Genomic DNA, 14,569 nt, shown 5'->3' with positions numbered 1-14,569 from the left:
GATCTTTCATAATCAAAAATTGTCTACCTAACATTTCCTATCTTTTCTTTAATATTCACTTTTCGATAACTTAAAAACAGTTATTGTGTGCTCGAAAGTGTTAATGACATAATAGCAACAAAGAGATCATCATTATCGAGATATCAAAATTATACATAATACCAAAATACGAAGTTACGCTTGCGCACAAAATGTCTTACTTTAGATAACTCGGACAATTTAACACCATTCTTCCAACATTTTGATAAGATATCTTTATTTATGAGAAGGGAACGTGAGAACAAAATAGGACGCTTTGTGGGAGACGCAAGTTTATGCTTCTTCTAGAAATCTTCTTTCTAGAATAATTGTCCCCATGTCTTACTTTTCTGATTGTTCAACAAACTTAAGATTTTAATAAGAAAAAAAACATTCGTAAAATTTTAGAGGAAAATGACAGACCACGAAGGTATTATGTTTCTGCGTGCTAGGATGTGATTAAATGTTATAAAGTATCATCAAGGATACCAGGCTTAAAATTTTAAAAAGCCAGACTCGTGCTTCGTCTACACAAAACTCACAAGTGGTGCTAAAAAAAAACATTCAAAATCTTGCTGAGGTGTTTATGTCTAAGGGAAGTTTTCAAAATTTCAAATAATTTTAGCATTTGATAAATACTTAAGACTAGGTCCGATTTCACCAGTATTTGTTATTACACATTACTTATCCATACCTGTCGTTTTGAATATGCATGATATAGTTGTCATTGGAGTAAAAAAAAAAACAGTCAATCAACAATTCATTTCAGACTAAAACGCATAGAACATTAATAATTTGTATTTCTGTACAGTATTATTTGTATTTTGATTTGTGTGGAAGAAAACTTAATATATGCTATAAATAAAATAATCGAGAAACAGTCTGAAAAAACTGTACAAAATTATGTAAAGTGTAAAATATGTAATGTCAATGTATTAATAAAGAACTATCGTGTGTGTTATTTTCACAATTTTATTCTTTTTAAAAACATCGTGCACATGTTATCATTTGAGCAATATCTATAGGAAAAAAGTATAGAAGATAACAAAGAGGGACAATGACAACCAAAGGTCAAAGAAAGACATACAACACTATGACAATGACAACCAAAGGTCAAAGAAAGACATACAACACTATGATCATGAGAAAAAAGAGAGCCGACAAACAACATTCCACAAAAACTATATAGAAAACTAATAATTGGGCAACATGAACCCCACTAGAAACCTGGTTGATAAGCAGTTCCCTCTTCACTTCAACCTTAGCATTGCTCATATTGGGGAAAATCCGGCGATAAGTCGCATTCGGTAATGTCATTGGAAAAAGATGACATTACACTATTGTTTCAGGTAGGGTGAAGGTTGGCGCCTATTAAAACGTTTAAACCCGCTGCATTTGTTTGCACCTGTCCTAAGTCAGGAACATGATGTTCTGTGGTTGTCGTTTGTTGATGTGGTTCATAAGTGTGTTTCGTTTTTTATATAGATAAGATCGTTGGTTTTCCTGTTTGAATGGTTTTACACTAGTCATTTTGGGGCCCAATATAGCTTGCTGTTCGGTGTCAGCCAAGGCTCCGTGTTGAAGGCCGTACTTTGGCCTATAATGGTTTACTTTAACAAATTGTGACTTGGATGGAGAGTTGTCTCATTGGCACTCATACCACCTCTTCTTATATCTATAAAAAGTGATCCGTGGTTACATGCAACACATATAACCTACAACGATCAATTAAGTACAAGCCATGGAATGTCGTATCAAATAAGCGATATATACTCCCTTTCGTGTGCTTCTTGAATGTTTCTACAAAGAAATGGACTGTTTGGGGGAAATTTAAATCACTTTTATTGTCAATAAGTTTAATCCTCAACGACCCTCAATGTAAAGTTCTCGATGTCAGTGAAATTGTGACGCATATTCCTTTAATATAGGTTCAATGAAAGGACATCATCAATATAGCGGAACGTGAAATTAAAGTATAGATATGACCTTCCTTTCATTCAGAACTGCCTCATACCAAAAAAGAAAAAGTACAATTTTGATATGCCTGCAGAAATTTTCAGTGTTGAAAAAACTAAATAATTTAAGAAGAATAACATAACCAAAACAAAACAAAACTTCAATGGGAAAATACAGCTGTAGCATTGTCTTTCAGACACAAATTTATTCATTTTGTTTATCAAAGTATATCGAGGCAAAATGTACAAGAACGTAAACTGTTTAAGTATGTATCAAAAGTGGCTAACAAGCGTGTGTAGCACGGAATGACATTACATTCATAGATATACGTAAGATTGTTTTAAGATATTACATATATTAATTGAATCGTTCACAATTAATCGTTAAGACTTTACGATATTTAAATTCCAGACGATTACTAAAACATCTTGATTTTAAACTCGTGGGTGTATCAAACATAGGATGAATTAGATGATGACTAGAATATGCCGACACACTGAGCAGGATTTTCAACTGACAGCTCACAAAATAGGAAGACCTGTCACCCTTGCCGGCATTTTCTCCTACTTCTTAATGACATGTGTCTATCGGAGTAGAAAATATCAATTTCCAAGTCGATGGTATGACCTAGCAGTTGATCGAACCCACGATCACCTGCAGACGAGGCGAGCACGCAACCAAGAGATCACTGAGGCGATTCAGAACGAACTAGCCATACTTTTTTGTAGCGGTGAGTTGTAGCAATCGCCTGTATAATAAAAATTTTATTAAGATTAAAAAAATAAATAAGCGGCAACAGTAGTTGATCGATGTTCAAATGCTCAAAACTGATCGAATCGCATGAGCTACAAACGGAGCTAGATCGGACGTATCGACATGGTATGTCTCCTACTATAAATGCATCACTCGGCATGCAAATCCAGATTCAGTCAACACGAGAAATATATCTCTTTAAGATGGTACACAGACACATCGTTTCAGTTAGCCAATTCGTTATTGTGACCGTAAAATTTGTGTAATGTCGAGATCATTTACTATTCCTTAAAAGCCTGAATCTGCTTACTCAATTTTGCGTTAGGAGCAAACCTCTGTTGATGAAATCCGTAAAGGGTGTTATTGGCACGCGTAACGTATCAATTGAAATATGTTCACACCATACGATAGAACAGAGGATATTTCACCACTGGTAAAGGGAAACTGAAATCGTTACATTTGCCATAGATTCTAGTTTGAAGTCGCCCGTCACTGTCAAATTTCAAAATATCTAGTCATGGAACATATCCTTTACTTTAGTTTCAGTCGTGTCATTAATTTCAAGTTCACTGGGATATTTGGGTTATTGGGTGACAGGAAATCGTTAATATATCCGAAAGTGAAATTACAGAACCTGGAAGGTTACTTATAAACGCAGTATACCAATTTCGGTGAACATGACACATGTTTCTTGAATGACCTTTATTTCTTATAGATCATAGTTTGAAGTCACCCGTGACGGTCTATGTCAGTTTCAAGTATAGATCCAGATCTGAAGCAGACCTTCTAGTGTAGTATCCTTAATTTCATGTTCACGGAGATATCTCTCTTTCTCACGAGAGACGTGTTTATTTGATTTTATATCATTAGATGTCATTGAATTGATAACTGATCTGTAATTTAACGATTGGTTACTAGTAAATCTATACCAAAAATTCGGGAAGCCAAATTCTAAACTCATCCGTTTACAAGCAAAGTTTATCCAGGTAACAATTCAACAGATATAAATAGTAATTGTGTCGAGACATGACCAACATCGATGTGTCCCAAGTTTTGATAAAATTATGTAATGAATACATTAGCAGTGCTTTAACAGTATTAATTATGACTGTAAAAGGTGTAACTTTCAGTATGATTATGTAATTTTTATGTTTTGTCAAAAGTCAAAAGTTTTAGAATATCTTTCGCGAAATAAAAATATAGTTGATGAGTGTCTTTACATATAATTCGGATCTTATCTATAGCACGTAAGGTTTTAATTAAATTCGAAATCAAAAGATTTCTCAATAGACACATTATTATTTGTTTTTTAATATGTCGGAATAAATACTTGACGGTACTATGCTATAGTAAACGTTTGTCGTGAAACTGTACAAAAGAAAATTTATTATTTGGTGCATAAATCTGTATTTACCATTACGCTTACACATTTACTTTTGTACAAAAGATGTATATTATCAGATTATACATGACGGTTTTCATATCAGATGTATTATCAGACATAGGTCATGATTTCAGCCCAAGAGCCGAATGCTCGAGGGCTGATCATACATCTGTTATGCAAAATGTCATGCTATGATCTTTTACTCCTATACTTCAACTTGGAAATATACCGTTGTATAATAAAATTTACGTAAAAAAAATATCAGCCTCAACTACTTGACATATACTGCAAGTAAACAACAGATGCAGTTTAAATCAAAGTTCATTTAGCATATTGACAACACGGTAAATAATAATAATAAATTGCATTTTTCCGTATTTCATGTTCAACTCGTATCAGTACCTAAATACATTGATCATGATAAAATTACATTTAAGAGAACATTTCAGAGAAAACTACTTAGGAATAGCTAACTAAAAGCAGGTCATCTCCTCTTTATCCGAGGAATTGTGTAAAATCACATAGAACGTTTGTACACATCGGATACAATGCAAAATAACTCAATGAACGACCGGTCTTATAATTGTCTTAGCTAAAACACCGAGTCAAATAGTCCAAATATATGATCGACTGCTTGATATCTGCCATACGTCCAGCGGCAGATATTACATATATATAGTCAAACCGACGTTTTGTCCAACAAGAGAACGGTCGGCATGAAGACATATCACATTATTTTAACTTCGAGTCCATCAGTCTTCACTCTTATTCTTAAGTGTTGCGTGTTTGGCGGAGGAGCAGTAAATGCAAAAGAAAATTTAAAGTCTTTGAATTGACCAAGCCAAAAACTAACTCTCAACTTCTTGCAGTCGGACGAACAAACTACCGCGAGACCACCGTTTTGCTCGGTCTTTAGTTTTTTATAAAGAGTTTTGTAGACTGTTGCATGTCTTTTCGTGTTTTTTTTTTTCGTTTTTGCTGCTATGATTTTACCGGTCTCACTTTGTTATCTTCCGCCTCTTATTAATATATTATGTTACTGGATATAAAAATATATATTTATTTTAATTCTGTCAGTCTTTGTTGTGTCGTGCCGTTTTCACAAACACATATCACACGACTAATTGAAAAGTTGATTTTTTTTGTAGTAGTCTATGTTAAGATAATTCCGATTTCTTTAGATTAGACACAATTAACATCTGAACGAATAGATTGGCACCTAACTATATTATTGAAGACTGTATAATGACCTCTCTTGGTGTTGTAGCGTGATTCCTCATTACCGTATACTGCACATCTTATTTTATTCATACTCAACGGATATTTTTAGCGAACAAATTTCTAAATTTTCCCATAGCCGCTATTGAAGGCATATGAAGAACGAGAGAAAAATAAAAAAAGTTCTGAAAGGTGTAACACATGGTGGGTAACCAGGAGAATAAGCAAAATGTTTTAACAGCCACTAAAAAAGGGACATCTGGACAGATTAAAGAATGTGTGCTTAACGTCTAGAATGGACTTCTGTTAGGCAAGGTTTCTTTGTAGGACTTCTAAAGAGAATGCATTGAAGGCAATAAAAGCTTAGTGTGTGGTGTCATGGACTTTTTTGTAACTTAAATTTATAAGAAGAAAATCTTCAAAAGTATTTATAACGGACAAGCGGTGATGGAAACTCGCATTAATCCTTGGACCAGGTGAGCTGAAAGGTTTGGTTATAAAAAAACTGATGATAATAATTCAAGCCATGTAATGATGAACTTAGTGATACATGACTATTAAATTTAACCAAATGAATACCACGTGATTAATATGCTCCCGTGTTTAACCTTCATTACCTTGCATTTATTTTACATTCTGTTACTGAAAATATGGGTCATGACATTACTTTATTTAATGTAGCACATGCAAAAACAGACCAGATATTTATTTTAGTACATTTTGACAAAAATAGGTTTTGCTTCATATAAGAGCTTGGAATAGTATACTAACTATATTATGTTCCAGATAAGAGTGAGGAGGTGTATGATCCAAACTGTCAATGAGGCAAATACCAAGTACAGAACACAGAACTAGAATGTAAACAAATACAGATCACCACGCGGCCTTCAATTGTGAAATAAACACATGCCGTATGGTATGCTTTAAAGGGAATCTGAAACGCAAATTGTGAAACAAATCAAGTGACGCATTAACGGCCATGGTTTAAGGAAGATAACATTAACGAAAATAATTTTACTAATCAAAGACAATGTCTTTCGTGTATATCTATTGTTGACAACTTGACAACATCTATTTGGTGGTCCTGCTACCACAGTTCCCACACTTAGTAGAAATCCACACTACTAGTTAAAACCTTTGATCAAAGAAATTATGCACATATAGCATACTAAAAATGTTATTTTTGTGCATATCAACGTATAATTAATAATTTAAAAAAAACTACTTAAAGCAAAATTGACCTGACATAGTTTGACTTTGTTATATAAAAATAAGGTGATGGGGTATGATTGCCAATGAGACCAGAATCCACCAGAGACCATATGTTTAGTTAAGAATGTTTATTTTAATATCAACGTATAATTAGTAGTTAATTTTGAAGTTCTACCTCAAGCAAAATTTACCTGACATAGTTTGACTATTTTGTAATATAAAAATAAGGAGATTTGGTATGATTGTAAAGAGACAAGTATCCACCACACACCATGTGTTAAGTAAGGAATATTTATCTTTATATCAACGTATAATTAGATAGTCATTTTGAAGGACTACCTCAAGCAAAATTAACCTGATATAGTTTCACTATTTTGTTTGGGTCATCTCCTAATTACTATATGCTTCCAAAATTTGATGTGTCTATACATTGGCATATCAATAGATATGAGCTCTTCCTCCAGAACTGTGACAAACACTGGTCTGGTTTGGTATATACACTAAACATAAATAACCTACTGCTTAAAGTGTCTGAGACTCAGAAACAGACCTTATCAAATTGATAAATGTCAGAACTTAAGGCATATATATACAAGGTAACGGTATGAAGCATCTAGGTTTTCTATCTTCTGAAATATTAAGCTTTAAACAAAAAAAAATAGTTTATGCCATTGAAGCAAGACAAAAATGCTTTAATTTGTCAAAAAAAGTCAATAAACGACAATAACTCCTGCAAAAAGTCAAAAATGGTTTAATTCGTTTATCATTTTGTAATCTTGTATTGCTGATAATTTTTGCTGTTTGCAGTTTCTGTCCATTTTTTTTAAAGATGACAGATCAAAATGCTTAAATTCCTCAAAAATGGTCATTTAAGGGGAATAACTCATTTAAGGAATACATGAATGTTTTCAATAACATATGCATTTTTATAAATCTTGATTTACCGATCATTTTGTTTCCTACAGTTTCTGTCTACTAATATCTATTATAGCATTAAAAATTATAGGCAAAAATCTCCATTAATGGCAATTACTTCTAATATGTACAGGTGCTTTTTTGTGTTCTAAATCTTTTTAAAGTTAATATTCTTTAATATTTAACTTATTTTCACTCATTTAATGTATCTTAGCTCTTATCCATACCATTTTAAAATGACAGTAGTTTATGTAACTCTATTTTCAAGAATTGAGGTGCATCACATATAAACTACTAAAAGTTAAACTTGCCAAAAAAAGATAGATCTTACTGACCAAAGCCAAAATCATGTCACATTGTCAAAAAGGAAAAATTCAGAGGTAAATACTTTCCCTGTTCTTTGAATGGAAGACATACATGTTTCAAAATATGTTTTTTTGCCTATTGCAGTGTGTAAAATCATTCTGTTATTGCCTGCAGAAAGGAATACCATAATTATTTCAGGTTGGGACTCAAGAATACATCACAAATATTAAATATAGCATAGACTTTTATATATAACAACATAGTATAACACAAATAAAATATGTTATAATTTAACAATCTTCCAGTTCAATAAAATACATCTGAAAGGTGAATAGTCAAACCTGTTCATAAAGGTCACCTTCAGGACCAAAATAAACTGACATTAAAATAGAGGTGGTGCTCTTTGGATTGAGGTTCAAAATGCATAATTACTGATACAAGGGACAATAAAAGGGCAGCTCGACAAGACAGGTTTTCGCTTCAAATAGGTGACTTTATGGCAGGTTTGACTGTATGTAGCATTTTTATATTACAAAATATCTCCGACAAATAATGAGACTGCTGCAAAGGTAAACATACAGAATAATAAGTCCACAATTATTTTTTTATATAAAAAGAACAATGTTTGTCTGTTTCTAGTTCAAAGTAGTAAGATCAATCAGTAAATAACAACAACTTCAGTATTCATCCTTTAAAAACAACATCTGTTCATTGTCTATATTTCCACCATATGTTTACATTGGTGGTGGTGGAGGTGGTGGGGGTGGGGGTGGGGGTGGAGGGGGAGGAGGAGGAGGTGGTGGTGGTGGTGCACCACCTGGTGGAGGAGGAGGAGGAGGAGCTGGAACACCTGGAACTTCTGGTGGTGGTGGAGGAGGTCCAGTTGAACTTGTCTGGTCACCACCTGTAAAATAAGATAAGAACTAATTATTGTATTTAAACATGCATGAGATCAAATCAGTGTAAGTTAACAATTTTCTGATACACAAGAGGGCTTAAATAAGTACATACGTAATGATAGAAAATTCTATTTGTTAAATGTAAAACAAAATTCCCCATTTTCTGATTGCAATATTACTACTGTCTTACATGTAATTAAAGAGTCCACAATCAAGATGTTGACATGAAAAATCATATGATATGATTTCCATGACCACAACATGTTTCTAGAATAACATTCATCAAGTACACATGTGATCAAAAATTTCAGAAAGCCAAAATTATAAATCTTTAGAGACCACAAAAACCAAAAGAGCTTATACATAACAACCAAAACTGTGTTAGGTCAATTTGCAGAGCCTGAGGAAGTTGGAACATTAACTTTAGTACAATTACATGATTTATGAACTGAAAATTTACAGAGAAATGTATCAATAATGTGCTCTTAAATGTGACAATAACATCACTAACATTACTAGATATGATCTTTTTATTTCTTTGTTGAAAATAACTTACAGAATATGTTTTGATATCATTTAAAATTCAAGGTGAGAAGCTTCCAGCTTTGTTCTAATACACTGCTTCGCAGTAGCTCTTTTCTAAGAGCCCAATGTATGATAACTTTTACATCTACACTGATATACATAAGCTCTTAAGTGATACACAGATTCACAGTAGTAATATATACTAACTCACTGATGTGCAGTAAATACTAGCGTATTAATTTCCGAAAGATCTAACCTAATACATGTACACTGTTATGTAGCTCTATACTAAATTACCAACTCACTGATCCACAGAAGCTCAAACTAACTCATTAATTTGCAGTGTCTCTAGTCTATACTGATAAAACAATGTATACTATTGTCAAACATTAATAAATCCTTTGTGATATACCATTAATTGTCAGATAGCTGGTTTGATTTGTTTTTGACAGGGGAAATGGGAAGGGGACTTGAAGGACAATTTTTTTAGCTGACAGTATTTTCATATATTATAAACTGTACCTGTTGTGAGGCAACCTTTATATTTATTTTCCTTTTGTATGCAATCATTTCCTGCATTAAGAGGGGAAGAATATTCATTTTCATAATTTCATCCTTCTTTGGGCAAGATGATTTTTGTTCAGCTCATACAATTCCCTCCTCCATAATTTCAAATGTCTAAAGAAGTGAACCCACCCCTTAAAAGCATTGTAGCCTGGTTATAAAATGAAGTTATAAAATCTTAATGCAAACAGAACCACTATTAGATAATATGGTGAACCGAATGATGATGAACAAGATCTGTAACTAGAGGCTCTAAAGAGCCTGTGTCGCTCACCTAGGTCTATGTGCATATTCAACAAAAAACACTCTCCAACATTGTAGACGAGAATAGAATTCATGAAAAAAAATCTCTTCTTTGTTGATCTTGTATTGCTCAGAACACAAAAAAGGGTAAAAAAAATCCTCATTTAAGGTCAACCACTCCGATAAAGAGTGACAGTCTACTTACTATATCGGCAAAATTTGACTTCTTTGTAGAATTTGCCTTGCTTGTCGTTTTTTGGTTAATTATCTATTACAATTTTTATCATAAAAGGCAATAACTCCAATAAGGAGTCGTCGGACGATTTCCTCAATACAATCTTAATTGTAGATCTTGTCTTGCTTATCATCTTTGCTTATCTAAGTTTCTATCTATTATAATTTTTAAGATATAAGACAAAAACACAAAAAAAATAGTAAAAATCGTCAACAAAGGGCAATAACTCTAATAAGGAGTCCACTGACTATTTCGATCATGCAGACTTATTCGTAGATATTATCTTGCATAACATTTTTGCAATTTAAAGTTTCTCTGTATCTATTAAAGTTTTCATGATAATAGACAAAAATATAAAAAAAAATGGTAAAATTTGTACGGGTAATTTAAGGGCAATAAGTTCCCTGACAGTTTTGACATAGATTGCCAATTGGTAGAGCTCAACATTGTGAACATTTCTGCTCCTGTCAGAATTTCTCTATTTATAATGGTTTTCAAAATAGAGACAAAGCTTGCATTTTACCCCTATGTTCTGTTTTTAGCCATGTGGGCCACCTTGGTTGGCAGGCAGGGTTATTAGACACATTTTTTAATACCCCAATGATGATTGTGGCCAAGTTTGTTTAAATTTGGTCCAGTAGTTTCAGAGGAGAAGATTTTTGTAAAAGTTAAGGAACGACGACAACAGACACCAAGTGTTGAGAAAAGCTCATTTGACCCTTTGGGCCAGGTGAGCAAAAAATGAAACTCAAATAGAATTTCCAATAGGGACTCAAACATACAAGGGTAATATATTTGCAAAAAATTGGTATGAAATGTACTATATCAGGAATAACGAAATAGATTTATGTCAATCAATATCTTTTACTTTAATCCTTTCATGAAGAAGGTACATAAATAATACATGTTTAAGTCATGCAGAAATAAATAAAATAATTTAGATCACATGCAGATGAAGGTAAATATCCCAATGAATCAAATCCTAAAACTATAATTCTAAGAAAAATGCAAAATCACATTTGCACGGCATTTTGCATGTTTTTTCAGTGCACTTCCATTCAAAGAAAGGGTATGCAAAATTATACATGCTAATATGAGTAGAAGTGTTGTTCCCTGCTAACAGTGCTCCAGAATAATTACTGTAAATTCAGAAATTATTGTGAGGTTTTAATTAATGTGAATAATGTGACTGGGTGAGTATTGCAATAATAAGAACTTGCATTTTGATAACTGAAACATAGATCTGTATACAGATTTTTTTTCAATATCGCAATAATTAAACTCACATTTTTGTCCATTTTTGAAAAATTGCAATAATAAATGCACACAATAATTTCTGAATTTACAGTACTACTAAAATGTTACAATATCAGATGCATAAGTATAGAGACCGGCTCAGTACATATAGTATTATAGAATGTTAGCAGGCAGATGCAAGTACTATAACCAACTGTGTTTAAACACCTGTTCTTTACATGAAAATAAAAATTGCATTCCAAAGGAATCTAAAATACTGTAAAAATGCAACTCACAAATTGAGTCTCTACACAGCTGATAACATTATGTATTAATACACTATTAGCATTCGTGCATCAAACAATTATTACATTAATGTTTTAGTAATATTCATGCATTTTTTCCCATATATATATATTTAACAGTAGCTTAGCAGAGCTAAGAGATACAATGCTTAATAGTCTACATAAATGCTTAGAAATATACATGCATACAATATAAATAAAACTTACAGGTCCTTCATCCTCATGCTTTTAAAATTAATAATAGATTTTTTTATTGTTGTCTATTTCACTGAGTCATAGAACTTCCATTGTATGAAAAATGATTTAACTTACAAAAATAGGAAAAAAACTTTTACAATGCTTTGGTTGACTTTGCAATGGAGAAAATGTTTACAGTATATCTCCTGTAATTTTCTGAGAAAATACTGAAAGCTTTTTAAAAATGAATCTATAAGACTGAAATATTACTCCTTCATATTATAACATATAGACACTAACCTTGACATAATGTATACACACTTGTCTATTATTGAAGACTATTAGTGGCTGACGTCTTTTCTGATTTAAGTGTTTGTTCCTCATTGACATATACCTACGTAGAATTCTTTTCCTTTATACTAAATTCTAATTGAGTCATTTTGTTTTACAACATTGTATTATAGAAGGATCTAAATGAATTTTGAAGAAGCAAATTGCTGCAATATTGAGAAACAAACTACTTTCTAACAGACACAGATTGAATTCTGCTGAAGCATACCTGTAGAACTTTGGGTAGTTGAGGAGGCATCAGCTGGTGCAGTACCACCAGATACATCTGTAAATAGAAAGACAACTCTGTAAAATCTAAATATTGAAACTGAAACATATACACAATTGAGATTCCTAAATAAAAGTGGTTTTTCAAATGACCATGCAAAATGTATTTTGAGAATGTATATATATATTAAAAGAAAAAAAACAGCCCTATCTTCTTTTGAAAAAACAGGAGAAAAGGAAAAGATGACAAGTGTTTCACTAACATATTACCGATTAAGGATTAAAGGATTATTCTCTGCCAACAAAGATAGATCAACATATTCCTTCCCTGTTCACAATCACTTAAAAATCTTCAAATAAGATACATGTACTTAAGCTTATATTTTACAATAACATTTTTCAAAAAATATTATTAATAATACAATTTTCCCACCCTTTTCTTTTTCTTCACTTTCCTCTGCAGCAGTCTTGTCTGCTCTAAAGAATATTCTGGCACTACTGAGTGAGTAATAAAACAAATCATACTCCTGAAATAAGATAACAACAGTGGAACATTATTATGGTTCTGCTATTTGAAAAGTATAGTAACAGTTTCTGTCATGTACAGGATATCATAAAAATGGTAATAGGACTGATTGAATGGTAGACTACCAAGGACAATTCAGATTTTATCTAAGATCATTCATATTATTCATGTTACTTCATTAATAAACTCATCATAGATACCAGGATTGAAATTTTGTATTTACGCCAGAAATGCGTTTCGTCTACAAAAGACTCATCAGTGACGCTCGAATCAAAAAAAGTTAAAGAGGCCAAATAAAGTACGAAGTTGAAGAGCATTGAGGACCAAAAATTCCTAAAAGTTTTGCCAAATACAGCTACGGTAATCTATTCCTGAGGTAGAAAAGCCTAAGTAACAGAGTTCTTTAAATAATGATTTCAACCTCTGAAGGTAAAGTAGTGATTTGGTCCAGTTGAAAAAGGTCAAAAATTAGTATGTATATATATCAAATTGAATTCAAGACCCCTTAACATAAAACTGTACTTTTTTAAGTTAGAGTTGACAAAGTTTTCTATAATTATGATATAATTTGTCCCTAAAGTAGTTCACCACACTCTAAAAATTTTATTGAGAAAGCACATGTGTCATTTTTTTATTTGCATTTATTGTTCTAAAGAAATGCCCTACAAATTAATTGTGTTGTTGGGCCATATACTTCAAATCTCCTTTTATTTTCAAAGATGTAAAAATTCAAATGCAATGTGCTGGGACAAGTTTTTGAAAGTGTATGGATCTTGTAAAAGTGGAGTATTACATACTTATCATCAGTAAACATGATATATATTGTTATCAAACTATATCTTCTTAGATAGCTGGGACAAACAGAAGAATTTTGAGTGAATATATTAATTAAACAAATATGCTGTCAATTGTACAAAATGTTATTTTACTCATATTTTTTTTTTGTGATGGACAAATAGTTATATGATAAACGTTTTTTTTAAATACTTGATTATTTGTTTGGTTTTAAAGATATTCTAACACTTAAAATTTAGTTTTTTAAGATTTTGATAATAAGCACAGAGAGAAGATAATTTTAGATATTCATATCATTGCAGAACTTGTAGACTTATCAATTCACAAATCAATAAAGTTCTGAAGATAAAATTTTTACAAGTCAATACCAATCAGGTACTTACCTGTATATACTGGTCTAATCTTCTGATTGTTAGGGTCATAGTCTGCTGTAGTTTCTCATCAGGACGTCCTGACATACCTTGCTGCTGCTTGGCTACTTGGTCCTGTAACAAAAAGCTATCAATTATAAAAATTTCTCAAAAATATAAAAGGACATAAATGTCATTACAACATTGTTTGGGCCATTGTATTTGAAAACGACTGAGTATTATAAATTTATCAACTTAACATCTTTAGGATCTTCACTTCACATCAGTCACAGTAAAGCATGCCTACATGAAGCTTGATTGGAAATTTCAAAAAGCTGTGATTTGTAGTTACTGAGAAATTTGCAACGAAAAATTTAATTACATGGCCATTAAG

General features: G+C 32.1%; 1 protein-coding gene across 2 annotated transcripts in view; it reads right to left on the bottom strand.

Annotated features, from left to right (window-relative positions):
- Window positions 1–7,988: 7,988 nt before the first annotated feature.
- Window positions 7,989–14,569, bottom strand: part of LOC127727879 (WASH complex subunit 4-like) — a 43,044-nt gene continuing 36,463 nt past the window's right edge. Inside the window, exons 32-36 of one of the 2 annotated variants that reach the window (XM_052235047.1) lie at window positions 14,209–14,310; window positions 12,938–13,031; window positions 12,506–12,562; window positions 11,977–11,994; window positions 8,525–8,666 (exon numbers count right to left, since the gene is read on the bottom strand). In XM_052235047.1, coding sequence (XP_052091007.1) covers window positions 11,990–11,994; window positions 12,506–12,562; window positions 12,938–13,031; window positions 14,209–14,310 — 258 coding nt within the window. In that variant the 3' untranslated portion in view covers window positions 8,525–8,666; window positions 11,977–11,989. Of the gene's footprint in view, window positions 8,667–11,976; window positions 11,995–12,505; window positions 12,563–12,937; window positions 13,032–14,208; window positions 14,311–14,569 lie in introns of both variants that reach the window. The other variant, XM_052235038.1, reaches the window with a different exon arrangement.

The sequence above is a fragment of the Mytilus californianus genome, unplaced genomic scaffold, assembly GCF_021869535.1.
Source record: "Mytilus californianus isolate M0D057914Y unplaced genomic scaffold, xbMytCali1.0.p SCAF_1, whole genome shotgun sequence".
NCBI lineage: Eukaryota > Metazoa > Mollusca > Bivalvia > Mytilida > Mytilidae > Mytilus > Mytilus californianus.
This window is presented reverse-complemented; position numbering and strand designations above follow the sequence as displayed.